This window comes from Thunnus albacares, chromosome 5 (genome assembly GCF_914725855.1).
Source record: "Thunnus albacares chromosome 5, fThuAlb1.1, whole genome shotgun sequence".
In the NCBI taxonomy this organism is placed as follows: domain Eukaryota; kingdom Metazoa; phylum Chordata; class Actinopteri; order Scombriformes; family Scombridae; genus Thunnus; species Thunnus albacares.
In genome coordinates, this window is record NC_058110.1 from 26,097,177 (window position 1) to 26,121,454 (window position 24,278).

The 24,278-nt window shown below is 41.8% G+C and overlaps 1 protein-coding gene across 1 annotated transcript in view; it reads left to right on the top strand.

Annotated features, from left to right (window-relative positions):
* The window catches only part of camta1a (calmodulin binding transcription activator 1a), a 158,614-nt gene extending 135,658 nt beyond the window's left edge, over window positions 1-22,956 (top strand). Inside the window, exons 9-22 of the mRNA XM_044351738.1 lie at window positions 11,999-12,085; window positions 12,119-12,195; window positions 12,364-12,560; window positions 12,661-12,739; window positions 12,904-13,252; window positions 13,383-13,858; window positions 14,679-14,857; window positions 15,125-15,368; window positions 16,225-16,296; window positions 16,529-16,549; window positions 16,675-16,874; window positions 17,225-17,299; window positions 17,703-17,733; window positions 19,901-22,956. Of these exons, the coding sequence (XP_044207673.1) occupies window positions 11,999-12,085; window positions 12,119-12,195; window positions 12,364-12,560; window positions 12,661-12,739; window positions 12,904-13,252; window positions 13,383-13,858; window positions 14,679-14,857; window positions 15,125-15,368; window positions 16,225-16,296; window positions 16,529-16,549; window positions 16,675-16,874; window positions 17,225-17,299; window positions 17,703-17,733; window positions 19,901-19,933 (2,120 nt within the window). The 3' untranslated portion in view covers window positions 19,934-22,956. The remainder of the gene's footprint in view (window positions 1-11,998; window positions 12,086-12,118; window positions 12,196-12,363; window positions 12,561-12,660; window positions 12,740-12,903; window positions 13,253-13,382; window positions 13,859-14,678; window positions 14,858-15,124; window positions 15,369-16,224; window positions 16,297-16,528; window positions 16,550-16,674; window positions 16,875-17,224; window positions 17,300-17,702; window positions 17,734-19,900) is intronic.
* Window positions 22,957-24,278: the final 1,322 nt, after the last annotated feature.

Below are 24,278 nucleotides of genomic sequence, written 5' to 3' on the forward strand. Positions count from 1 at the left end.
CAACATTTTCTGTATTTTGTACAATGATGGAATGGGCAATATAATTCACACATTATGTTCTTTGCTATTGTTAAATGTTTCTGTTGCACAAATGTTCATCTTGGACTGAATTATGGCTGGGATTAATGTTGTTACATCTTGTATCTCAGAACAGCAGGAGCACAAAATTAGAATGATAACAAAAATGTAATGAATTTGTTGTGTATAGAGCCCGATCAATACTGGATTTTCGGGGCCAATGATAATACCAATATTAGGGAGTGAAAAAATTCCGATATCAATATATCGGCCGATATTCTTTATATATACATGAACACACATTTTTTGCAATGATCCCTCAAATATTAAACACTTGTGACAAACATATGTAATTGAGGCAGGATATTTTACAGTTTAACAATAAACTTTATTGTCCAAAATGACATCAGTGCACTGACACAGTAGACTTCACTGGGAATACTATAAGTAAAATGTTTATATAATTAAACTTGAATTAAGAAAAGGATCAAATATACATAAAATGCTGCATATATAACATAAAAAATAAATAAATATCAGTACATATCGGACAACATATACAACAATACCAACATATCTGGGATAGGCCAATATCGGCTGACCGATGTATCAGTCTGACTCTAGTTGTGTATATAATGTTGTGTTTTTTGCCGTAAAATAGGGCAAAACTGGTTCTTTTGCCCTTAATCAAGCAAGGTAAAAGAATGTGAATGTAGAGTAGGTGAATTGTTGGAAAATTTGTTGATAATAGAGCTGGACAATAATTCAATATTATCATTTAGCAAGTGTCATTCAAATGATATTGTTATGATGTGATCATTTAATGTTATGGTTTTATAAAATTCTATTGCCCAAATTAATTAATCAGAGCAAATTGGATTTTAAAACTGAATTTATTGATTTTTTTTCTTACACACATTTGAAGAGTTGTGTCTGATGTAATGCAGTGGAACACAGTCGCAATGAATGGATATCAGTTTGAATGTGTATATTTATATCAGAAAATATTCTTATTAATATTGTGATGTTGATTTCAACCCTACGGCTCAGCCTCATCTGGTTATATCCTTTGTTGAGACAAAAACTGATTTGATTGGGACATTTTCACTTTCACTTAGATTTTTCTGAGATGTGAAAATGAAATACCAGGATACATTTGTACATGTCATATTCAAAGTTTTATTTTAAGGTCAGTTCAGTAAGAGAAAGCCTCTCATCTCGTCTTGCTTATTGTTACAATGAGCCGATAGGAAAGCTATTGGTGTAGCAGCAGTGCAAATGCAATGACTAATTCAGATATTGTTTTTTATGATTATTTGCAAGTAGTGATAAAACTGGTTTGTGTGACCCCATTACAGTAAAAGAGCATTTGCAAATCAGCATTGTAAAGGTTTTCTATATATAACAATAGATGATGCAGAGCTGGCAAATTTCCATTCCATTTAATTTCAAGTTAAGTCTGTGAGTCAGATGACCTACCCTAGGCATGTTCACCAGAATGTAATGAGTATGTAAGTCATTGCATGTTTGGATATGTGTGTGTCTGCTGCAAGGGGAAACATTGCTGCAGTGCTTGAGCATTGACAGGATAAAGTAGGGCACGGTGAAGCACAGGCTCACAGGACAGCTGCATTGCAGACGGCCCTTGAGGGAGTGGGAGTGAGTAGTCGAGAGCTGGCGGCTCCCATACATGGGAGAACCAGCGGATCCCTCCGCCATTCATACCCTACTGCCTCACTGGCCCATTCACAGAACCAGTTAAGGAGGAGCTGACTGTCTCAGTGAAAACACAACCCACCCTATTACCTTACTTATATTAACCCCTTGTCTGCCATCTCTCACTATTTGTTTTATGGCAATCTGCAGTCTCCTACTTGAGGATGACAAAGACATGTATAGTGATTCACAAAGCTCACAGATTGCATTGGGATTTTCACTTGTGAAATTTGGCTTGATTTCAGCTTAATTCATCCCTCCAGCTACTAATAAATCATTTGTGCCCGCAATGATTAGACAAAGACAGTTAATGTAGAAAAATACATTTACAGTCATCAGCTTGCCAAGTTGATTTGGCACCAGGTGAGTTTCTGTGTTTACCTTGTTGTGACAGAGAGAGAGGAGAGGGTCAGCCTTACCATAAGGAAAGGCATGTCACTGTTAAAATATTGATGGGTGCCAAACACACACATGGTGGGTTGTTACTACAATAAATTAGTCAGACGCTTATGGCAAAAGCTTATCTGACCAGTAGTTTCAGGACCACCGCACTATGGACTCTGGCGCAGAGCGCACGTCCAAATCCACGAGGGTTAATGTAGAAGACTTTTTTATTTATTGGTTTGAAAAGTAAACGTTTGAGTCTGTTTAGCTTTATGTACCCAGAGAATTTCAATTCCCCCTGTGTTATCACTGTGATATCTAGACCATATAACTTTTATCAGAAGTAGGGCAGAATGTAATCATTGGTGCATGTGCAGTCATCACATCGATAATGTCCACAGTGTTGAAGCACAACAGAAGAAGCAATAAGCGCTGCACATCTAGAGTGAAAAGATTCCTGTCACCTAGCGTGACTGCACAGACCCACGCTATTTAACCCCTATGGTCAGCCACCTAATTAACTATATAGGCTGCTGACACTACGTGCCATACGTGCAATATTTTGTCTTAGTCCGCAGCGGTGTGCTATAGGCTACAGCTTTGTGAGTTTGTTCTCCCAAGGAAGACTCACTGTGCTATGATGTGCTAATGGCACAGCTGCCTGCCTGCCTGCCTTGATTTGTCATAATGCAGAGTGGGGGAAGGGGCGCTTTTTCTCTGCAGCACTGCAGGTACGGAGCCATGGGCAGGACAGAAATGCTGTCGGAGCTGCAGAACTCTCATCGTCCGCCCCAATAAGTCCCTGTGCTCAGATCCCACGACACGAGCCGGGAGAGGTTCGCTGGGAACTGCCAAATTACAGCCTCGCATAGCGGCATACCTACTGTTATTGTTCAAGGGAGCGTATTGATAGTACTGACTCTGAACAGCCTATAGCTACTACACCGGCGTGACAAACGGCAGACCGTGTACACACAATGCAGGAGCGGAGGAGTGGGCGTGTTTGGGTAAACATGGTAAACTACCGCAAACAGAACAAGATTTAGTTTCAGACGGCAGCAAGGCTGCGAGAGGACGAACCGAGTCGTCTTTTAAACGTTTGTACCGACTTTCTCCAATGTGGGAGAGACTTCGTGCAGGCGCACAGCCACACGCGTCGAGCAGCGCAGATCACCAACCTATTTGAATGATAATTGTTATTTTAATAGACCTAACAATAACTATAACAACAACAATGAGGGAAGAAGCGAGCTCTTAGGAGTGAGGAAGAGGCGGCAAACGGGAATTGGGGCGTCTGTTTACCGGCGGCACGTGCGCACAACGTCTCCAAGCAGCGGTATTTGTCATTTTACTGCAGGCTGGGATAGCAGCGACTACTAGAAACACTAAGAAAGTGTGTATGTGTGTGAGGTGAAACAAGTGAAGAGGAGGAGGGGGCTATTAGAGGAAGAGGAGTAGTGAGCGGTCTTCCTCTCTCTCCCTCTCTCTCCTCACGTCGCTCTCTTCCCTCACTTTGTTCTATTGTTGACGAGTGCTCTGTTGAGATTGAGACTCAGTCTACACCAAGGATATATATTTTTATTTTTTTCTCCGTATAACACCATGCAGTAGCCTGACCATCAGACTGTGGGGGCAAAACTGCAATTTGAGTGAAATGCAGCTATGGTTGGACTTCTTTGGGTCAGGATATGCCAGTGAATGACACCTGCATTTCCTAAAAGACAAAAGAGGCAGTGTTTTTGGCTTTGAGGTGGACTCTACCAATGGAAAATAAAATAGAAGGTTAGAAGTGTTAAGTTCAACCTATGGCTGTAGTGCTGTGCTGTGTTGTGTTTGTGTTGTGTTTGGGCTGCTTTTATATTCTGTGTGTTTCTCGTGTATGCCAGAAGAAGTTGAAGTTACACGTTTCTTCGAACACCCAGCATGCAAGTTATCGTTGTAACCCAAGTGTCTTAATATAGTCCAACTGTGCTGTAGCGGACTTTTAAAGGAATTGTCTATTTTGGCCACATGCTTTCTTCAAGTGTTTCATGTGACTCTGCCTCATTGCAGAGCACAGGACGTTGATAGTAGCCAACTCCTGACTCACGACTATTGCTAGAGCTTATTAGAGACGTCTTTTAACACCTTCAGAGCAAAAAAAAAAAAAACATGATTTGCTTTGCTGGTATTTTGAATAGCAAATGAAGTTAACTTAAAGCTCTCGTGCACCTGTTTTCCAAGTCTTGGCACTTTTAGTAAAACCGTGGTACTCATTACAAGGATTCACGATTCTTTCTTGACAGTTTTAGCCCGTCTGATCTGTTGAACAACACGATCACCGTGTCCGTCTGTTGTCTTTACACTGACAGCTGCAAGTGCTGTTTCACGTGTTGTTGAAAGTATGGTAGTTGCTCTAGCGCATTAGAGGGTTGACGCATCCCTGAGTGCTGCTGAGGTTATCGGGGCCAGCGAGTCTTCAGCGAAATCTATGCTGTTGTTTCATAGTTCAGATTGCCTTCAGGGCTGACCTTAGCAATAGCAATGGGCTAATTAAACAGTTAAAATGGGGCGAAATGAAAACTACACGTTGCTACAGTAGTGAGTGTTGCCACTCAGCGTTTCAGCACCAACGATCTGTGAACAGCGACTTCACTTTAACCCCGTTTAGTCTTCAAACTTTTCTTTGGTTAAGCGCTTCTCAGGCTATTTAACGTGAGAGAATTGCAGATATACATTTATCGACCTGTTGCGTGTCTGTGAAGTTTTGAGTTTTACTATATCCGAGGCTTAGAACTAGATGCAGCGCCCATATTTTAGCCTCTTAAATGAAATTTCACGGTAAAAAAAGATATAATTCAGCAGACCACCCATTGCAAAGTCTTGCAGAAAATATTTTGAAACTGCTGGGTGATTTTCCACTATGCTTCTGTGTGTTTTGCATAATGCAAATGCATCTATAGTAGAAAGAGTGAATAATGTTGTTTTGTGGTCACTTTAATGCAAAGTGGTAGCATGGTTTGCAGCAGTAGGAACAGTTTGTGTCTTAGTATAACTGCACAAAACCATCAGTTTTACTAGTACTGTAGTAGTGTTAGCAATATAATAGCACTTGTAGTAGTCCTGTGCTTATTGCATAAGCAGCAGGAGCAGCAATATTCTATCTATCAATCTATCTATCTATCTATCGAGCAGTTATATTTTGGCAGATGTGGAATACGGCTATTACTAGTAAAATAAAAAAATAACTAGTTCTTGTAATTTTATAAGCAACAGCGTCAGTGTAGCAGTAGTAGTTTTTCCTGTGGTAGTATTAATACGAGCAATAGCAATGGTTGTAGTTCTAGTAACAGCAGCAGTGATGTGGGAATGCTTACACCTGGAGGTGATGGATCACCTCAGACTAGAGGGTTTATAGAGATAGGGACATTCAAAGGGAAACAATCATTCAGGGAGAGCATATCATTTCTGTCTGTTTAAGTTTCCCAGATAATTTGGAATGACCTGAATCAAGACAGCCTGATTTTTATTGACTTCTACATAGATTATTTAATTGGTTGAAATATGTATTATGCAGTCCAACTCTGTGCTAACAGGCTCCAGTCTGCTTTTAAAGCACAAGGGGATAATGTATTTTTCTCTATTCTTAGCTAACTGTATATTTCTTTTATGTTATGTTGTAAGTTTTACTTTTCATTTGTGGGGCAGTCTGCTAAAGTGCTTATCAAATTCTTGATTGTGTAAGTCCAGTCCCTGCTCATGCTGTGCAGTTTTATCCCTCTGAGTTGTTATAAACTCAAATTGAAATTAGGGCAGTAATAGTCCCAAATCAAGTCTAAATTATGCCATGTTCAAGATCATATGGCTCGATTAGCTGCTAAGTCTCAAGTCCCTATCTCTCCTCACTCTCCTGTCTGTTCCTGATTATAAATTGTAATAGCATAGCATCCCAGTGACAAAAGACTGAAATGTGATTTTAAGTACCATATTCAAATCGAGTGAGAGAAAAATAGGGAGAACAAGCTGAAAAATCTGTGAATGCATTTAGCCTAACTGTGTTGTCTTACTATTAATGGAAAGCTTTGGAGACATCCTGTCCCTTGGGCCACTGTGTTTTATATCAGATTGATTCATCTTTGAAATTATTTCTCCACACATCTCTCGTTTGCACTGCTGCCTGCAGCTGATGTGTCAAGCAGTATATAGATGTTTATGCAAATAGAAAGCTTATGGTATGTACTTGTTACTGTACCAACTGAAAATCTATGAAATCAAACTGCCCTGCTATCCAAGACAAAAAGCCAATACTATATCACTGTATTAGTATGATAGCAGATGACAGTAAATCCCCATGGTGTTTACGCTTGGCATTTTACCTTCAATGTGACACAATTTATCTATTCAGCGTTCAGACTGTACTCATATTGACCTATATAGCTGGACAAATGCCAGTAGGTTAAGAGCTGCTTCACCTTTGTGGCAGAACAGAAAAATATCATTCAAGAAATGTGACCTTTGTTTTCTGTTGTTAAACTTATGTATATGGATGAGAATGAATTATTTGTAACTGTGTGGGCAACAGTGAGGAGACAGTATTGACTAACAGGACATAATGCCTCTTAATATAACAAATTTTCTGACCTGTTGCTGTTGTCATTTGTTGATCAACTTCAAGAGAAGTATACCAGTGATGCAGGCATCTACTTGGCTTAACTTTACAGTAGTTTTTGTCTTAAAATCAAAATGTTGAAGCTGATTGTCTTGTGTGCATGAAGTATTTCTGCTAATGATTACAGGTTGCAAAATGTGAGCTAGGGCATTCAAAAAACCAAAACTGTATCTGCATGAATCTGTAGTGGGCATTTTATTTGCATTTGTTGGTTCTGTGTGGAGTTTGCATGTTCTTCTTGTGTCTGCAAGATTTACTCCAGGTGATCCAGTTTCCTCTGACATCCAAAGACTTGCATGTTAAGTGAATTGGAAACACTAAATAACCCTTGGGTGTGAATGTGAATGTGTTTATCTGTTTGTGTGTGTTAGCCTTGTGATGGATTGACGACTTGTCCAGTGTTTACCCTGCCTCTCGCCCCGCCCCCCCATGATCCTAAACAGGATAAACAGCATAGCAGTTGGATGGATGGATGGATAGAGGGATGTATTGCTCTAATAGATTTGATGCCAAAATAAGAAATTCTACAGAAGGAAGATGTGTATATCACATACAATAGTATTCTTTGAACAATTTAAATCTTCTTCAACTTCTGTTATTGCTCTACTAACAAGAATAAAAAGGAAGTAAAAAAAAAAGAAGAAAAAGACAGCAAAAGACAGTCATTGCATTATGTCAAAGTGAAGTGAGCCTTTTATCATCAGACAGCCATGTGTTCCAGCTGTGAGGGCTGCTGCCAGATGGCTTGGCCCCTTCCTCTGCACGGTCACAAATACCAGCCCCTGTCAATCAGCTCACACAGAGACCCAGAGGGAGGCTGGCCTCCAGCCTTTCTGCTGGGTTACATGTGAGAAGTTGACTGGCTGCGGAGACATAATGAGGTCCAGCACTAAACTTGATTGGCATGAACACAACCAGAGGTTCAAAAGTGAGGATTAAAGATGTCCTCCCACACTCCATCAGAGTGTCACCATATGAATAAGCCTGAAAGTCGTTTTAGGGTAAAAGTTGAGTATGCCTTTTTGATTAGGATTAGAGATGGCCTATCCATTCATCTAAATTCAAAAAATAAATTGACCCTAAATGATTCTAACACATTTCTAATTTTGAGTATATATTCTTTGTCCAGTACCCTGACTGAAAAATAACTTGTAGCTATAACTGACTTGTCCTTAGCAGCTGTGCACAAGCTTCTTGTTCTTGAACTCAATGAAAATGAAAGGTGTCTGATTGTGTGTCAAGTGCCCACATGTTTCCAAAATAATGTGGCTCCAATAATAGTTCTCCTCCTGCCCTCATCCTTGACATTTCCAAGTCGGAACAGACAAGCTTCCCTTCACTGTCCACTAACCTGACCCAACCACTGAATTCTCCAACCTGTCTCATGACAATTTCTGCCTTGGCGGGTCCTCTCTTTCCTGCCCTTCTCCTCCCCTCCCCTTTCCTTCCCCTCTCCATCACGCTCCTCCTGTCCTCTCATCTCACTTCACCCTTGTCCTGTCCTTACCTGTAATCTCTCCCGCTGCTGCCTTCTTCCTCCCTTCAGCCTGTTCTCACTCCCACTGTACACAACTGAGCGTCAATAAACAGCCCTGTCCTTCCTTCCCTTATCCGTCTGTATATCAACCTGTCTCATGAGGAGCTGCTGCCATGTCCCAGAGATGGGACAGATCACATGGGGCAGGGCTATGATATTGTGTGGATAGAAATCCAATGCACATCTCATAGGTCCTCTGCTCTCTGCTTCTCTCAAAGGATACTCATGCCCTTTGAGAAAAGCTAATGAGAGGCAACAGCAGCGCCACACAACAGTCATCACACGTTAAGGAACATTACTGACTCTGCAGAGATCAGGCACTAGTTTCATCATGCAGAAAGTATGCTACAGTACTCCTGCCATGGATCTTATGCAGAAGTGACTTCCCAATCTAGACTTGTAACTTTCCCCATTGAGCCCATCTTCTTAATGTAAATTATGGGACCAGGTCAGTGGCTAGACACTAGACAGGGTTACTGTGTGGTGGGTCCTGCAATGACAACACAAGTAATTTATTCTAATGAGCCTCAGTCCCAAGGCAAGTGACAACTCATTTGAGTTAGTGGTCATAAAAGTTCAAGACCTCTTGTCACAAAGTATTACATGGATGTTTTTTCACATTCTTGGCGCTAACTGTCCTTCGATTTAAAGATCTAAAGTGTGGTATTTTCTCATCCTCTCAGGCATTCATCCCAGAGGTGAGAGGTTTCCCTCTCATTTCTAAGGGGAGACAGGTCAAGTCACTTTTTTTTGTTTTTAACTTTTTTGTATTCACTGTAATTTCAAGTACACTACAAGAGTTATGTAATAGACTGAACAGTAAAAAAAACCTTTACTCTTAACTCTAGCTGTTCTCATATAAATCACTCTCACTAGATAACACTTAACGCTCCACATGACTCCACGTGACACACCAGAGTTGAGTTAATGTACATAGACATAAATGATGTAGCATGAAAATCAGTGTAGATTTTTATTCAGGAAAGTGAAGAGTTCTCCCCCCTTTTGTATTTTTCATATCCAATTTGATGGGGAAAGTTAGCAAGAGTCCAAATCCTGCGGGGGGATACAGCCCCGAAAGCATGGGGAAGATGTAAAATAAACCTTCACTAAGCGAGAGAATCGGGCTCATCCACAAAAAACCAACCATCACTTTAGAAGGCATACTTGTGTCATGTGTCAGACGAAGTTTTCACATCAGTTTACACGTCAGTTTACTAATCACCATTCATTCAATTGCTGTAAATATAATGAATGGTAGTCTGCCTCATTTTTGCTTTTTTAAATAGCATGTCTCAGTCTGCCCTAAATGTGTGAGAGTGACCACGTCTGCTGCCACACACCGTCACAAGGGAGTAAACCAGAGAGTGGGAGGGCATTAACGACGTCACCATGTTGTTGCAATTTCTGTTTGGCTTCTCACCTTCCATGTCTCCTCCCTCTCTCCTCCTACTCGTCTCTACCCCCATCCTCCCTCTGCAGTGGACGTGCATCGCATTTGGAGCAGCAGGCAGCAGGTGGAGATGACATCATCTGCACTGCAGCACACTGCAGCACTGGGTCTGAACAAAGACATGTCAGCCTACCGCTAACTATCCTCTCTCTCTCTCCATCTCTCTGTCTACGTCTCTCCCCCCCATGTCAGCCAGGGGAAGAGGGAGAGCATAGCCTTGTACCAAGGCGGGTTGTAGTGCTGTGACCTATCTCAACCCCCTGACTCGCCTCCAGATACAAGCACTCACTCTCAAACAGGCTTTCAACTCTTCACCTCACCTGTCTCCACAAGTCACCATGTGAATAGATGAAGATGGATCCCACATAGGAAGAAACACTGCAAACACTCCAAGCATCTCCTCTGCTTGAGAGTGATCTGCTGATCTGACAGCAGGCTCACTTAGACAGTCTACAGCACACACAGGAATAGAAAGCAGAGACCTCAATGTTGTCCTCTAAGTCCATTATTCACACTGCAGCATGTTGTCACTGAGAGCAGTAATTTACCAGCCACTGACATTATGTTTTTCTGTCCAATGATAGCAGTTACTTGACCTCTTTTACTGTAGCTTATAGGGGGTCTGACTGTGACATTAGCTCTCCACAGAGCTGTGAGCCGTGACTGCCAAGATATGGTAAAGCGCAAATGTCACCAGGTCATGCTGTTAAGGCTCCCCACTTAGAGTCATTAGGTCCCTACCTACGGCGTCAACATTGTGAAAAAAAGAGTAGGCCAAGTACACATAAAGCACAGCAAAGAAGATTTATAGACTCTGTTTTTTCATTGTTTGCCTTTCTCTCTCCATTTTTTTTGCTGGTGTACTGAGTCCTTCTCCTCCCCTTCATCAATAAGCCAATAGCACGCAGGCAGACCATACACACACAGCCATGTTCCTGTCGCCTAGTTACCGCTCGGCAGCAGGTTGCCACAGAAACGGCCTCATAGTGGCTAAATGGGGAATGCTAATGCAGTCTATACTCCTTGCTGCAGTGGGCTCTCTGTGCCCATCCCATTCCACTGTCTGTACACAGCATACTTTGGATGTGTGTGTGTGTGTGAGTGCGCACACTCATACACACACGTATTTGTTGTTTGTTTGTGTATATGTGAGTGTTTTGGGGGGGGTATTCCTAAATATCACAGTGAGCCTTATGTCTTATAATGTTACATAGACTTATTGTAGCGGGTCAAAAACAAAAACATACCCAGTAATTTTGCTGTCATACCTCTATGTGTTTGTGTAACTGATTGATATACATTTACAAGTCTGTAGAAGTCACTTGCTCTGTCCTATACTCACTTAGGTCTTGAATTATGCAGCAAGTTCTATATTTCTGACAGAGAAAATAGCTTTTCTTGCTGCAAGGCTGAAAACCTGAGCAGAGACAACCCGTAAAACTGCTCTGACTGATACAGGGTGCAAGGCAGTAGTTGCCTCCTAAGCAGCATGTAAACACTCTGAAGTCTTACACACCTCCATCCATCTTGATGTATGGAAAAGCTGGGTTTTCAAGGACTCCGGATAGGTGCAAGTTGTGATTGATTTTGTACTGTCACTTCTTAGTCCTCCTACTATACCAGCTCATAGAACGGGGGTGGGCTAGGACTCCTTGGCCATAATAGGCTGTACTTAATCAGCTGTAGAGTGTGTCTGAAGCCCTATGTGAGAGGGTGGACAGATTTAACATGCCCCCACTCATTGGCCAATCATTCAACCTGTATTAGTCTGCTGGGGCTGTGTTTGAGTGGTGCGGCAGGAGTTTAGTGACGGGAGCCATTAGCAGATGATTGATGGACTTTAAAGGTTATTTTAGGAAAACCAATTGTTTTGATGAAGTTAATGATTGATGCTATTGTTTTCAGTCACATTCTTGAGAGATTAATAATGATTAGGTTTTGTGTGTTATAGGTAAAAGTAGGAAATTAACTTATGCTTTGCAGTATGTCAGAAATAGACATTTGTTCTTAAAAGGTTGATTATATGCCTCATGATGTTAAACCCCAAGTCACTGCGACAGTCCCACTGCTGCTCAGAGCAACATATTTGGCGCAGCTTGTGGTGCATACTGTGTGATCATTTGTCTTGTCAGGACAAAGGGTTGTTTGTGCTGGTAACAGCAAAGACAGACATTTTTTTGCACACTGGATGCTTCTTGCGTGCTGACTTGTGTTCTTCTTCTGTGTCCCACTGTTTGCCCAGATAACCAGTTCAGAATGTCTATCCTGGAGCGCTTGGAGCAGATGGAGAGGAGGATGGCGGAGATGGCCAGCCACCAGCAGCCAAGCAGTGCAGGGAGTGGCGGAGGTGGGGGAGGAACAGGGGGAACAGGGGGAGGAGGAGGTGGAGGGGGAGGAGGCGGAGGAGGTGGAGGAGGAGGCAACAACAGCCAGTCACAGGTAAAAAGCAACATCATGCTACTCATATGTTGTGTGCATGTGACAAAACACAGGAGGCTCATTGTGTTTAAGTACTAGACAACTACATATAACAGAACTCAATGATTTTGTGTTGTTAAAGAGAAATAAACAACAACCAATAACGATCTGCTCTTTTCTGTATGTGAGTGTGTATCTGCCCAGACGCAGGCCAGCAGCTCCTTTGAGAGCCGTGTCGTGGTGGTCTGTGAGAAGATGATGAGCAGAGCTTGCTGGGCCAAGTCCAAACATTTAATCCACTCCAAGACCTTCAGAGGCATGACACTCCTTCACCTGGCTGCTGGCCAGGGCTACGCCACCCTCATCCAGACACTCATCAAGTGGCGGTGAGGACAAAATACTCAAGATATAATAGTGCTTTTGTTTTTAATTAGTGTTCAACACACTTAATAGTAGAGAGATGCTAATTTTCTCTCTTCCATCCAGCACCAAGCATGCTGACAGTATTGATTTGGAGTTAGAAGTGGACCCTCTCAATGTGGATCACTTCTCGTGCACGCCTCTGGTAAGAGAGCTAACATCTTTAGAACAGTATGAGCAATGATGATAACATCCTAGTTCATGTGATCTGTGGTAACAGAAACCTGTATTTGGTGCAGACTGATGTTTTTAACCCACTAAGTCTGTTTCTCTTTTCCACTTTTTCTCATCCATCTGTTTTCCATCCAGATGTGGGCGTGTGCGCTGGGTCACCTGGAGGCTGCAGTGGTCCTGTATAAATGGGACAGACGTGCCCTAGCTATCCCAGATTCTCTGGGCCGCTTACCTCTGTCAATTGCCCGCTCTCGTGGCCATACCAAATTGGCTGAATGTCTGGAGCAGCTACAGAGGGAAGAGCAGCAGCCACCAGCCCCTCTACCACCCACAACTCGCATGTCTTTCTCCCCAGCCCCCGACGCCCCCACCACAGACAGCTGGATGGTCAGCTGGGCAAACGACAGTGTAGTAGCATCCAGCTGCAAGAAAGGAGGTCCTGCCACCACTACAACCACAACCAGCACCACCAGCCTCAATCCAGGCCAGTAGAGTTCTCTTTGCGCCTCTTACACTTGGAGGAAAAGTAGTTAGGCTGATGGCTTCACATAAAATCCTCATTTTCTTGTTATTAGTGTACTGTGCAGCTAATTGTTATGTTATGTTTTTTGCAGACTTGAGAAGACCCAGGTCAGAGCCTTCCAACTACTATAGCAGTGAGGGCCAAAGAGACCTCCCTCTAGCTAAAAAACATAAACCCAACCCAGAACTGTTTCAGACCCGGCCTGACAAGGCCATGTCTGTTCCTCTGAGCCTGGAGCAGCAGCAGCTCCACAAACTGTCCTCTAGCCCCAAGAGCCTGTCCTCAGAGGGCCTGAGCTCAGACAAGGGCCTGTCTACTGGAGGCAGCACGGGGACAGCCAGATGGACCTCCAGAGAGAGTTTCTCCAGCAGTAGCTTGGGGAGGAAAGGGTTGGGGGTCAGTGGAAGCAGCAGCCTGGGGAAGGAGAAACTGGTCAACCGGTTACGTCAGCGGGAACAGCTAGGTATGCTGGTGATGGCAGACAGGGAAATGGCTGATGCAGAACTACTATCCTATCGGGAGGATCTGGAGAACCAGGACTGTCTCACACAGATGGATGACTTGCAGGTGAGAATTGAAAAAATGTTTACTTGGGCAGCTAATTGTGTAGAACTTGGCAACAGCAGAGCCATAGATGAAAAGTTCAAATGCATTTGGGCCAAAAATATTTTGCTGTTGATTTAAATACCTGCATGCAGCAGCATACCACAGAAATTACATAACACAATACAGTACCTGTTTTCTTGCAGCAAATAAGAAACATGGGAACAAAACTTGAACACTTTTAACGGATCTACTCCTGAAACTTCATAAAAATTAAAATAAGAAGCCTTGCATGTAAAGTACGTATAATGTACTTCTGAGATTACATGCATGTTATCAGAGGGAAGATGCAGCATATATAATTCAGTGGTGCCATTGCAAAGTGGCTTACATTTGAACTACACAGTCACTAGTGAAGAAAGCATGGCAAGATGAGATTCAAGTTGGACATTACAGTACCATGCCACCTCTTTTATATGCAGCTTATGCACCGGGTAGGCGGTACAAAACAGGCACCTGGCACACTGTCGATGACCATCACTGCATAATAAACTCTCTCTATTGATCCACTTCCATAGCCAAGGGATTCTTTCAGCCATCCATCTCAGTCTCACTACTCCTGCAACAAATGAAGTGCTGGATTAGGAATTTTAGCCTCAAACAATGTCACTGTCATCATTATTACCCTCCCCATTGGCAATAAAACCAGCATTTTTGTCACAGGGCCAAACAATTAAACCTGTATGCCCAGAACATGTGCAATCACTAAAATATGTAGTCTTTCAACCTGTATGTACATGGTGAGTTATTTCTTCACTCATCTTTATTTGTCTCAACAAAACAGGTAAACATGATGACTCTAGCAGAGCACATCATTGAAGCAACGCCAGAGAGAATCAAGAGGGAGAACTTCACCGCCACAGACTCTGTGCCCTTAGACACGTCAGGGGTCAGCAACACCATGAACTGGCTGGCCAACTACCTGGGAGATGTGGAGCAGCTGCCGAGCATAATACACTTACGGTAAGGAGGATCATGGGGCAGGCAATAACAGATGTGCATATTACCATACAGTATAGACTGTGTAGACATGTATGCAGTATGTATGTTGTCCCCACTGCATAGAACAAAAGGACAAAACAGTATATATAAAGTTAGATGCACAAATTGATCATGAGTCTTAGGAGACAGGTGTAAATAAGACTATATGTTCACTATCTGCTGGATTCCCTCACTATATACTGACCATACACAAATGAAGTGAAAATTTCTGTCATCTTCTTCGCTCAGATCTCTGTATAATGAACCCCTGACCCCATCGTCCAACCCCAGCCTCAGTCCTGGTGGGTCTCCGCTAAGAGAGGGGCCCCTGGAGAGGTCCACGCTTCCATCCCCAGCTGACTGGAGTGAGTTCATCAATGCCTCCAACAGCAAGGTGGAGCGAGACCTGGCCCAGCTGACTCTGTCAGATCCAGAGCAGAGAGAGCTATATGAAGCCGCCCGCCTAGTCCAAACTGCCTTCCGCAAGTACAAGGTACAGGCCTGGCGCTCAGGCGCCATATGCTGTGTGTACTGCAGCCCGCAGTGATGGGTGTGCACTGTTAGGACTGGTGTAATTAGATGGTTTTGTTATTGGTTTTTGGAGAGATGTTGAAGGGTTCACTTTTATTTGGTTTATAGCTCCAAATTGTGTAGGAGCTCTGATTTTTACAGTAAAGTTCAGGGTTGTGATGTACTGTTTCTAATCACACTTATTTTTCACATTTTCCTATCTCTATCTCTGTCTCATTCTCTATTCCTCTGCTAATATACACATGACAACATGAACAAAAAATATACATATATGTCCCTGTGGTTTCAGCATGGGAAGGTGGCTTGAGCAGAGCATGGCCTTGCTTAGAGGAACGACTGCACTGTCCCCTGTATCCCTGCTCCAATTAGACATGATTAAGCTTATGTTCTCCTCTTCTGTCTTTGTCTCTGTCTCTCTCTCTCTCTTAGTAAGGTGTATGGAGCCTGCTACTGCCTGTTTTTAACTAGCTCTCCACACACCAGCCCTTTTCCCCCTGCCCGATCCCATTCCTCAAATCGCTACCCACCCCCCAGCTACTTTTAATGAGTTTTCCTATGACAAACTGTTCGCTGTTCTTTACAGTCATCTATTGTGCCTATCTACAAGCTGATACTGAGTTGGACCTTTGGCTCTCTGTCACTCAACAGTTCACCTCCTCCTCCCTACTGCCCACCAGGGGGGGACTCATGCCAGGGTGGCATTCACATGCGAGCCACCAGGAGACCTCAGGGAGACTTGACAGAGCCACTAATATCCTCTGTGGCAAAAAGCAGGTTCTACTTTGAACTCTGACCTATCCCACTCTACTCTCCAACAGGGGCGGCCGCTCCGAGAGCAACAGGAAGTAGCTGCTGCTGTTATTCAACGTTGTTACAAGAAATATAAACAGGTAGGCACACCGAAGCATTCAAGTTTTCCTGATATGGTCACATCTGGAAGTGCTTTAGTCTATATTCCTATATTCCTTTTAGGAGGCAGATATCTACATGAATTAACTCATCTAAATACTCTTCTATATCTGTAATGAAGCTCATCAACATGTTTAAACTCAGATGAGTTTTAGTGAATATTAGATCATGTTAGTGCATCATTCACAATCTTTCCCTTTTTCTGTTTGCAAGCTAACATGGATAGCCTTGAAGGTAAAACTCTTTCACTACCAGTAGCTGAAATCACTGCCAAACGTCAGGTTGTTTAATTCCACTGCAGACTGAACCCAAAGTGTTCACTCACAGCAAAGCGTGACATATTTTGTTCTTGTTCGCAGTATGCACTTTATAAGAAGATGACGCAGGCCGCCATCCTTATCCAGAGTAAATTCCGCAGCTACCACGAACAGAAGAAGTTTCAGCAGAGCAGGAGGGCCGCCGTGCTCATTCAGCAATACTACCGCAGCTACAAGGAGTTTGGCAGGCTGAAGCCCCACCATCGTGGGGCAGCCGCTGCCCTGGTGCAGCACAAACTGAGGTAGACACTCAGGCCAAATACTGGAATGTACCAATCCTGCAATAGACAGCATGATAATGAAGATTCCACTTTGTCCTAATACCAATCATAAAAATGAAAAAATCCTTGTTGAAGGTTAAGTTATGCCTTAAGTCATTCACGGACACATTTACAGACAGATGAATAGTCAGCTTCAGCTCATTTTTATGTTTTAAAATAATTATTATATACTGTTTTAGAAAAGAACCCTTCACATTTTCACTGAAAGATAAAAGCTGAGTCAAATTCATATCAACAGAGATGTGTGCCAATATCCAGCTGTTGCTCCACAAACAAATGTTTAACACTCTTCTCTATCTGATGTTTTATAGAGGTAGTCTGCTCACAAAGAGGCAGGATCAGGCTGCCAGGAAGATCATGAGGTTCCTACGTCGCTGCCGTCACAGGTAGACCCCGACACTGACTCACACACATGCCAACATACTCATATACACACACAGAAAACTTCACATAGGCTAGATAAAACTGCACATTTAGATTTATTGCAAGGGTTCATTCATGGTCTAAGTGAATAATATCCCATTGAGCTAATCAGTAAGACACAGTAGAAAATACCACTAGCTTCATAATCTTGTCTATCTCTCAACTATTTTTTTTTTTTTTACCGGGTGTTATGTGTTTGACTTATTTTTGCTGGAAAAAAATTGGGTGGTTAAAAATGTCTCCAACACCTAAGCTCCACCCCCCTCCCCCTCACTGTATTTGGCCCCCACCTGTCCTCACCCCCTCCTTCACAGTGCCTACTGTGTGCTAATAGCTGTCTGGTATTGTTTTGCTGTTTATGCCAAGCCCCTTGATGGACCATAGACTGTTCAAGCGGGTGAGTGCAGCCTCAGCAACTCAGTTCGTGCCTCTCTCTCTCTCACTCTCTTTCACTCTCTCTCTCTCTCTCTCTCTCTCTCTCTCTCTCTTTCTCTCTCTCTGTCTGTTTACTCTGTATGCCTCTTTCTCCCTCTTATCTACTCTGTTTCTCACTCTTCAATAATACAGTTATCTCTTCCTGAGGTCTCGGCCTTTGCATTCTCTCCCTCCTTCCCTCACTCTCATTTTCTCTTTTGCTCTCTCTCTCCCACCCCTCCACCCACCCTACCTCCTTCTCCATCACTGTTGCTTGATGCCTGCTTGCATGAAGGCTGCCGACTGGAGCCACAGGTGGACTGAGAAGCTCAGATTTAGAGCAAAACTTATCTCGAACTAACAAAATGCTTATGAATGACAATATCACTGCAACACTTAACAGGCACTTCTCTGACTCTCTTTATCTCTGTCTTTCTCTCCTTGGAAATTACTTTTTGTTCATGATTGTTTTTGTTTTTATTTCAGTTTTGTGTGGTTATGCAGATAGCCAGTTTGAGAGAACGGGAGGCTTTTTCTCAATCATGTTTTATTCTGCTGCATGTCAAGTGGTGACAACTATGGGCCTTGCTCTTCAACCTATAGGCATGCTATGGGCCTGCTGTTTTCTCCAGTAGTTGTCTGTCTGTCTGACTGGCTGTTTGTCCTGTTTCTAGCCACTCGACAGACTGAGAGGGGGATTTAACTCCTCTAATATCCTGTGTCAAAAGTGTTGAATGTAATGTGGCCACTGGGTCATCCAAACAAACAGATCAAGATACACCTGAATGCGAAAAACTCAGGAGGACATATACAGCATATTTAGAATTTTTACCATTTGATTACTTTCACAAAATGTTAACCTCTTTGTTGTTGACCTTCATATCATATGATTTAACTATCCTCCATATCTGCTGTATACTGTCCTAAAATAGGGTACCATGCTTTTAGAGAGGGTAAGACTGTTGCTGAAACCACCTCTGATGGCAGACTCGCCTGCTATACTGTGATATAGGTTACAAAGCTGTGATAGCATATAGGTCACAGCAGAAAAAAAAACAAACAATAGGCTCCTCCACCCATTGGGACTACACCACAGAGTTTTAATAGATTCATACCTCCAGGGAGTACAACAGCTCAGCATGAGAGGATGCAGCACACACACACATACATACACACTGCATCCAACCATGCATCTACATAGTATGCTTCAATGCATAAATGTTGCAGTATTTACCTTCTGCTAAGAATAACCAGAGCGGGGCTAAATCCATTACACGGTGGTGGTTGATGTGTTAAAATCAATTTTTAGGGTTAAGAGTACTTTGTACACAGCAGGCTGACCACTTTCTGCTCTTACACTCGAGACACATATCTCTTCTATGAATCCACACCAGTTTGGTGATAATCTTTTGTGAACTGCCAAACAATGCATTGTTGAATTTCACTGAGTTGCACTGAGAATTTCTTCTCAGCCTTGACCTGAGTGTCTGGAGAGACTTCATTTAGTCTTTTATATGTGAGAGTGAAGTGAGTTCTAACTTGACCTTCAGTGAAATGATTCATGCTTTTAGTCATTGACTAAATAGACTCAGAATGTGGAGGGATAGCTATTCTAATCTTTATTTTCAATCAAAGGAGTAGTCACGTCATACTGGTAGGCACCAGTGTCACATGCTGCATTTAAACAAAAAAATGCAGTTTGTGCCACGTGTTTCAGGTGCCAAGTGTCACTTTGAAATGAGTAACATCAATTTAGAATAATTGCATTACAATAATAACATCATTACCATATTGTTTTGGAACATTTGAAATTAATTGCAATTCATGACAAGATTTCTTCATATTTATTCCTCCCAAAATCATAGTGTGTGCAAAGTGCACTTTATCCCAAATTTATTAAATGAATATGGTAATGATATTGTAATCATGTTATAAATATCGCCTTTTGTTCAATTCAATCCTGACCAACATTTCCTTTCACAGACCAGCCGTAGTTCCTGATGATCTGGGCTGACTTGATATTGTTATGATAGTTGTGGCTGAACAGTGTGATGCTGTTAGGCCTGTGTGTGTGTTTTTATAAGCGTCTTACTAGAAACTCGAGTCGTGGATGTTGTATTTATGGACATTTATCTCTCTCTGTGTTCCAGGGTGAAAGAATTGAAAAGGGCCAGGGAACATGAGACCTCTCAGAAGAGCCCCCTCGCGATGTGACATCACTCTCCTGACTCCTCTTTTCTTTTTCGTTTTTACCCAAGACATTTTACAAGAGAAATGGAAAAAAAACATCAATGCAAACACTGCAATTATTACTACTACTGCAGTGTTACAGGTTCAACTACTATTACATGTACAACAGCATTTTTTCACATATCTATTCTTTCCACTGACTTGATTTCGGTTGGAGAGGATTCAAGGATTCAAGGATTCAAGGATCATTTATTTGCCAAGTATAGAAATACAAGGAATTTGCCTTGGTTCAGCTTTCAAAACACGCAAAGACATTTATATTCAGTAAAAAATCTAACATAACATAGACACTGTTACGCTGGGTGGGTTCAATAAAAAACCTAACAAATAAATAAAAATCTAACAATAACATAAAACACAGACACTGTTATGATGACACTGTTATGCTGGGTGGAGGGGGGTGGGGGTTAAAGTGGCAGGTGCAGGGGCAGATAGCAGCAGGTCTGTAGGCTGAGGGGGGAGTTAGGCTTAGGAGTTGATGAAAAAAGTGTTCTTGTGTCTGGTGGTATTGATTTTAATGGTCCGGTATCTCCTCCCAGAGGGGAGGGGCTGGAATATGTGGTGGCCAGGGTCTAAGGGGTCGGCCAGGATGCCCCTGGCCCGTTTCCTGGCCCTGGAGGTGTGGATGTCATGGAGGGAGGGCAGGCTGCAGCCAATGATTTTCTCTGCTGAGCGGACGATGCGCTGCAGCCTGTCTCTCTCTCTCTCTCTTGGTGGCTGAGGGGAGTGGCAACTTCTATGGGATTATAAACTTAAAGGGTTAGGGTGGGGGGTGCAGAACATTTGCTTCATGGCATTTTTTGCACTTTTTCATGGATTGCTTTGTCTTTTCTGGATATGAAGAGGTTTTGGACGGTGAAGGAAGTGAACGCAGGACAAGTCTAAGGAGGTCTGTCACACGTGAGGACCTGAAGAGACGTAAAATTAAGACTGCTGCTGAAGATCTCAGAGGATAGGGAGACCATGCAGAAACACTCTGGGCTCTAATTGTATTTCATAATTTTTTAAGTGACCAATCAATTCATTTGAAGACGGATTTTTTTTAACCAAATATATTGGTAACGACATGGCCACTTCTATCCACTGCTGTAGATGATATATCCAACTTAGCTCTACAACTCCTCCTGTCCCACTGTGCTCTTCCCCACCAGTCTGCCCACACGGGTAGAGCTACAAATGAATGTAGTCGGGGGTTTAACCATGCAGAAGCAAATGGGGGATAAAATATTTCTGTTTTGCCATTTCTTAAAAAACCCTATGCTTTATCGTATATATTGTCACTTTATTACTTGAATTTGTTCCATACTGTCCAATGTATTTGTTCCATCATGTCTAATGTATTGGTGATCTGTATCTTCAGATTCTATGTTGTTGAATCCTACCAAGAAAAAATGCATGACTTCTTGGCAAGAAAAGTCTTTGCTTGTGTGCTTACGGTCTAGTCTTTCAGCCTATCCTCTGATTTTCTTTTTATTTCCAGTTTAGTGGTTCACATATCCATCTTCTCTCACTTAAGTTCCACCATCTAAGTATTGAAGCTATCCTCGTATTGTCTTGTTTTTTTTTTTTTTTTCATTTTATTTTGTTTCATTTTGCCTTGTTCAGTTGATTGCTCCTCTGGAACCTAACAAGAGAAAAGAACTTGCCTATTTTGTGTTGTAATGGTTATGGTCATGCAGGTTATTACTGTTCTTTTTAAATGAACTTCAGAGCCTGTGAAGGCTTTTGAGGGGAAGATCACATACATTGCCTTGACGTCTTAGAGATTCTTTGAGGGGTCCCTAAGCTTGTCCCAAAATAGGGGTTTGACAAATCCATATTTTTGACAATTGAGCGATTTCTGTATATAAAGAAGGCTGAAAGTACGTAGGAAAAAACATTTACCCAAAGGGGATTGTATTTTAGAAATATATTATTTTATTCATTAAAAATGGGTCAAAAACAGGTATGAGACAAAAACAGAATATTTGTATAGTTTTGTTTGAATGCCTAAGAAGTATGGTTGTATTGTTTGTATATAGTGTAAATACCTGGGATAAAAATGAGCTATGTGCATGAAAAGTATGAACAGAGTCAAAAGGGAAAAAAACAACAAAGCAGTAGTGGCTATGCTCTGTAAAATTAAAACTATTTCACTATTAGAGTATTTTATTTTATTTTGATTGTTCTTAAGAAGAACATTTTGCTAAAGCATGATATTATTGCAATGTGAAAAAGTAAAAAAAATCTGTATTTAGAGTTAGGAGAAGTCTGCAAAATTATCATAAAACAAGTATGGTTATGTTTACTTTTTTTTATTATTTATTTGTTTGTTTTGGGCTACCAAGAATCTTTTGCCAATGGTGCCAAGGTATGTGAACGCTATATAGCTTAAGAAGAGAATTAAGTTAATTTTTGCAGAACAGATAATCATACAGTGAAATACACACTAGCACTGAAGACCATAAGATCACAACTGGCCGAGGATCACGAGAACAATAAGGTACACAGTTTGCAGAGGGAGTTGTATTTAAGCAGAAAGCATTGAAGTCTCTCATGTCTCCACCATTCCCATAGCAAGCTGAAGCATTTTGCCATCACTGAATACACCATAGCAGAGTTTGAGTTTTACTTTTGTTGTCATTGCAAATGGAATGTGATGTGTTACTGAGGTATCTTGTCTGATCTTAAAGATTGTAAATGGCAGCCTTGCCCATGGTGTCCCTACAAAGCAATCCATGTTATTACTCTCTGTCACTGAGAAAGATTGAATTCACCTCTTAAAATGTGCAGTATGTTGCGGCAAGCATTGAGTTTATCAACCCTAGGCTGATCCCTGGAGTAAACTGGTGACATGATTTTCCTAATTCGGTAAGTTAAAAAAAAAAATCCTTGATCAAGGCTGCCAGGGTCTAAATAGACCTTCCATGTAACAAACAAAAAACAATGTCAAGTTGAAAATGTGTAGCATACTGTTCATGACTGGATTTCTTTGATAGCAGCTGGAAACATATTTGCAAAATGAACTGTTCCAACAGTCAAAGGTGCTAAAATGATTCTACCCAGAAGGACAACGCTAAAAGGTTGTCACTCACCTCGATGCAGGGTCAATGAGCCAAAAATGACTGTAGTAACTAACGTGTAAAACAATACACTGGTGCCATTTATAATTATGAGGCATAAGATGTGTCTTGTATATTGGATAATATATACATATATAGCAGTTTTGATTATTGGGCTTGAGGAACAATCTGAGAGAGAATACACATGAGCTGCTGGATTAGAGGTGCCTGTTGGTTGCTGCCTAATTCCTATAATATATTCCTACCAGAACTACCAGAAAGTGTATTCTGTATCCAAGTAATGACATTTGATTATTCAGCCAAGTGCCACTGAAAAAACTTTGTTTATTGAAATGTTGTCATGTTTGTTAAATAATTATTAGGCTAAATAGGTATTTCTCAGATTTATTTGACTGACTGGTTGTTTTTTTTTTGTTTGTTTGTTTGATTGATTTGTTTTTCACACACCTGATACAGTATGTAATCTTTATTTCCCGAGTGTTTATGTAGAAAGTGCCTATTCATATCCTGATCACACAAATCCAGTGTCAGAATGCATACAATGTACCTGAGTTTGAGAAAATGTGAGAGAACATGGTCACCCACACACAGTGCTGTATCCTCTACATGAACACACATGGTCACCATCACCTTACACATCACCAAAGCTACAATATGGTATTCCCTGTTCGCAGCAGTATGAGTACAGCACTCCAGCTTGTCAACATGCGAAGCTTTCTTTTTTCTTTTATGCCTTATTTTATGTTTTCTACTGGGACAGCTTGTTAAAATCACATTTAGAAATGCCACTACTGGGGTTTGTTGCCTTGCATTCACCCTCTAGTCTGTGGTTAGAATGCATAGCCAATGCAATGTCGTGGCAAAAGGAGAAGGATTTATTATGCTTGCATGGGTAAAATAGTTAACTGGGTGACAGAACTGCACCTAAAGCATGCTTATTTTCCTAGAATCGGTAGTCAGATAGACTTGTTAAAAGACTTACTGTTCTGTAAAACGATGAACCATGGTTTGACGTGTCACAGAACTCAGAAAGACAGAGGGCATGTGACTGGAGGGCGGATGGGAAACTTACAAATTGAGTCAATGATCAATACTCAGTAGCTACTGATGTATTCATGGCAAAGCATGAGGACAGGATTGTTTTTAGAGCAAGCTCTAACTTTTAGACTTTTTTCTTTTGTTTTTGATTCATTTAGATTTGATCAGTGTGCTCCCA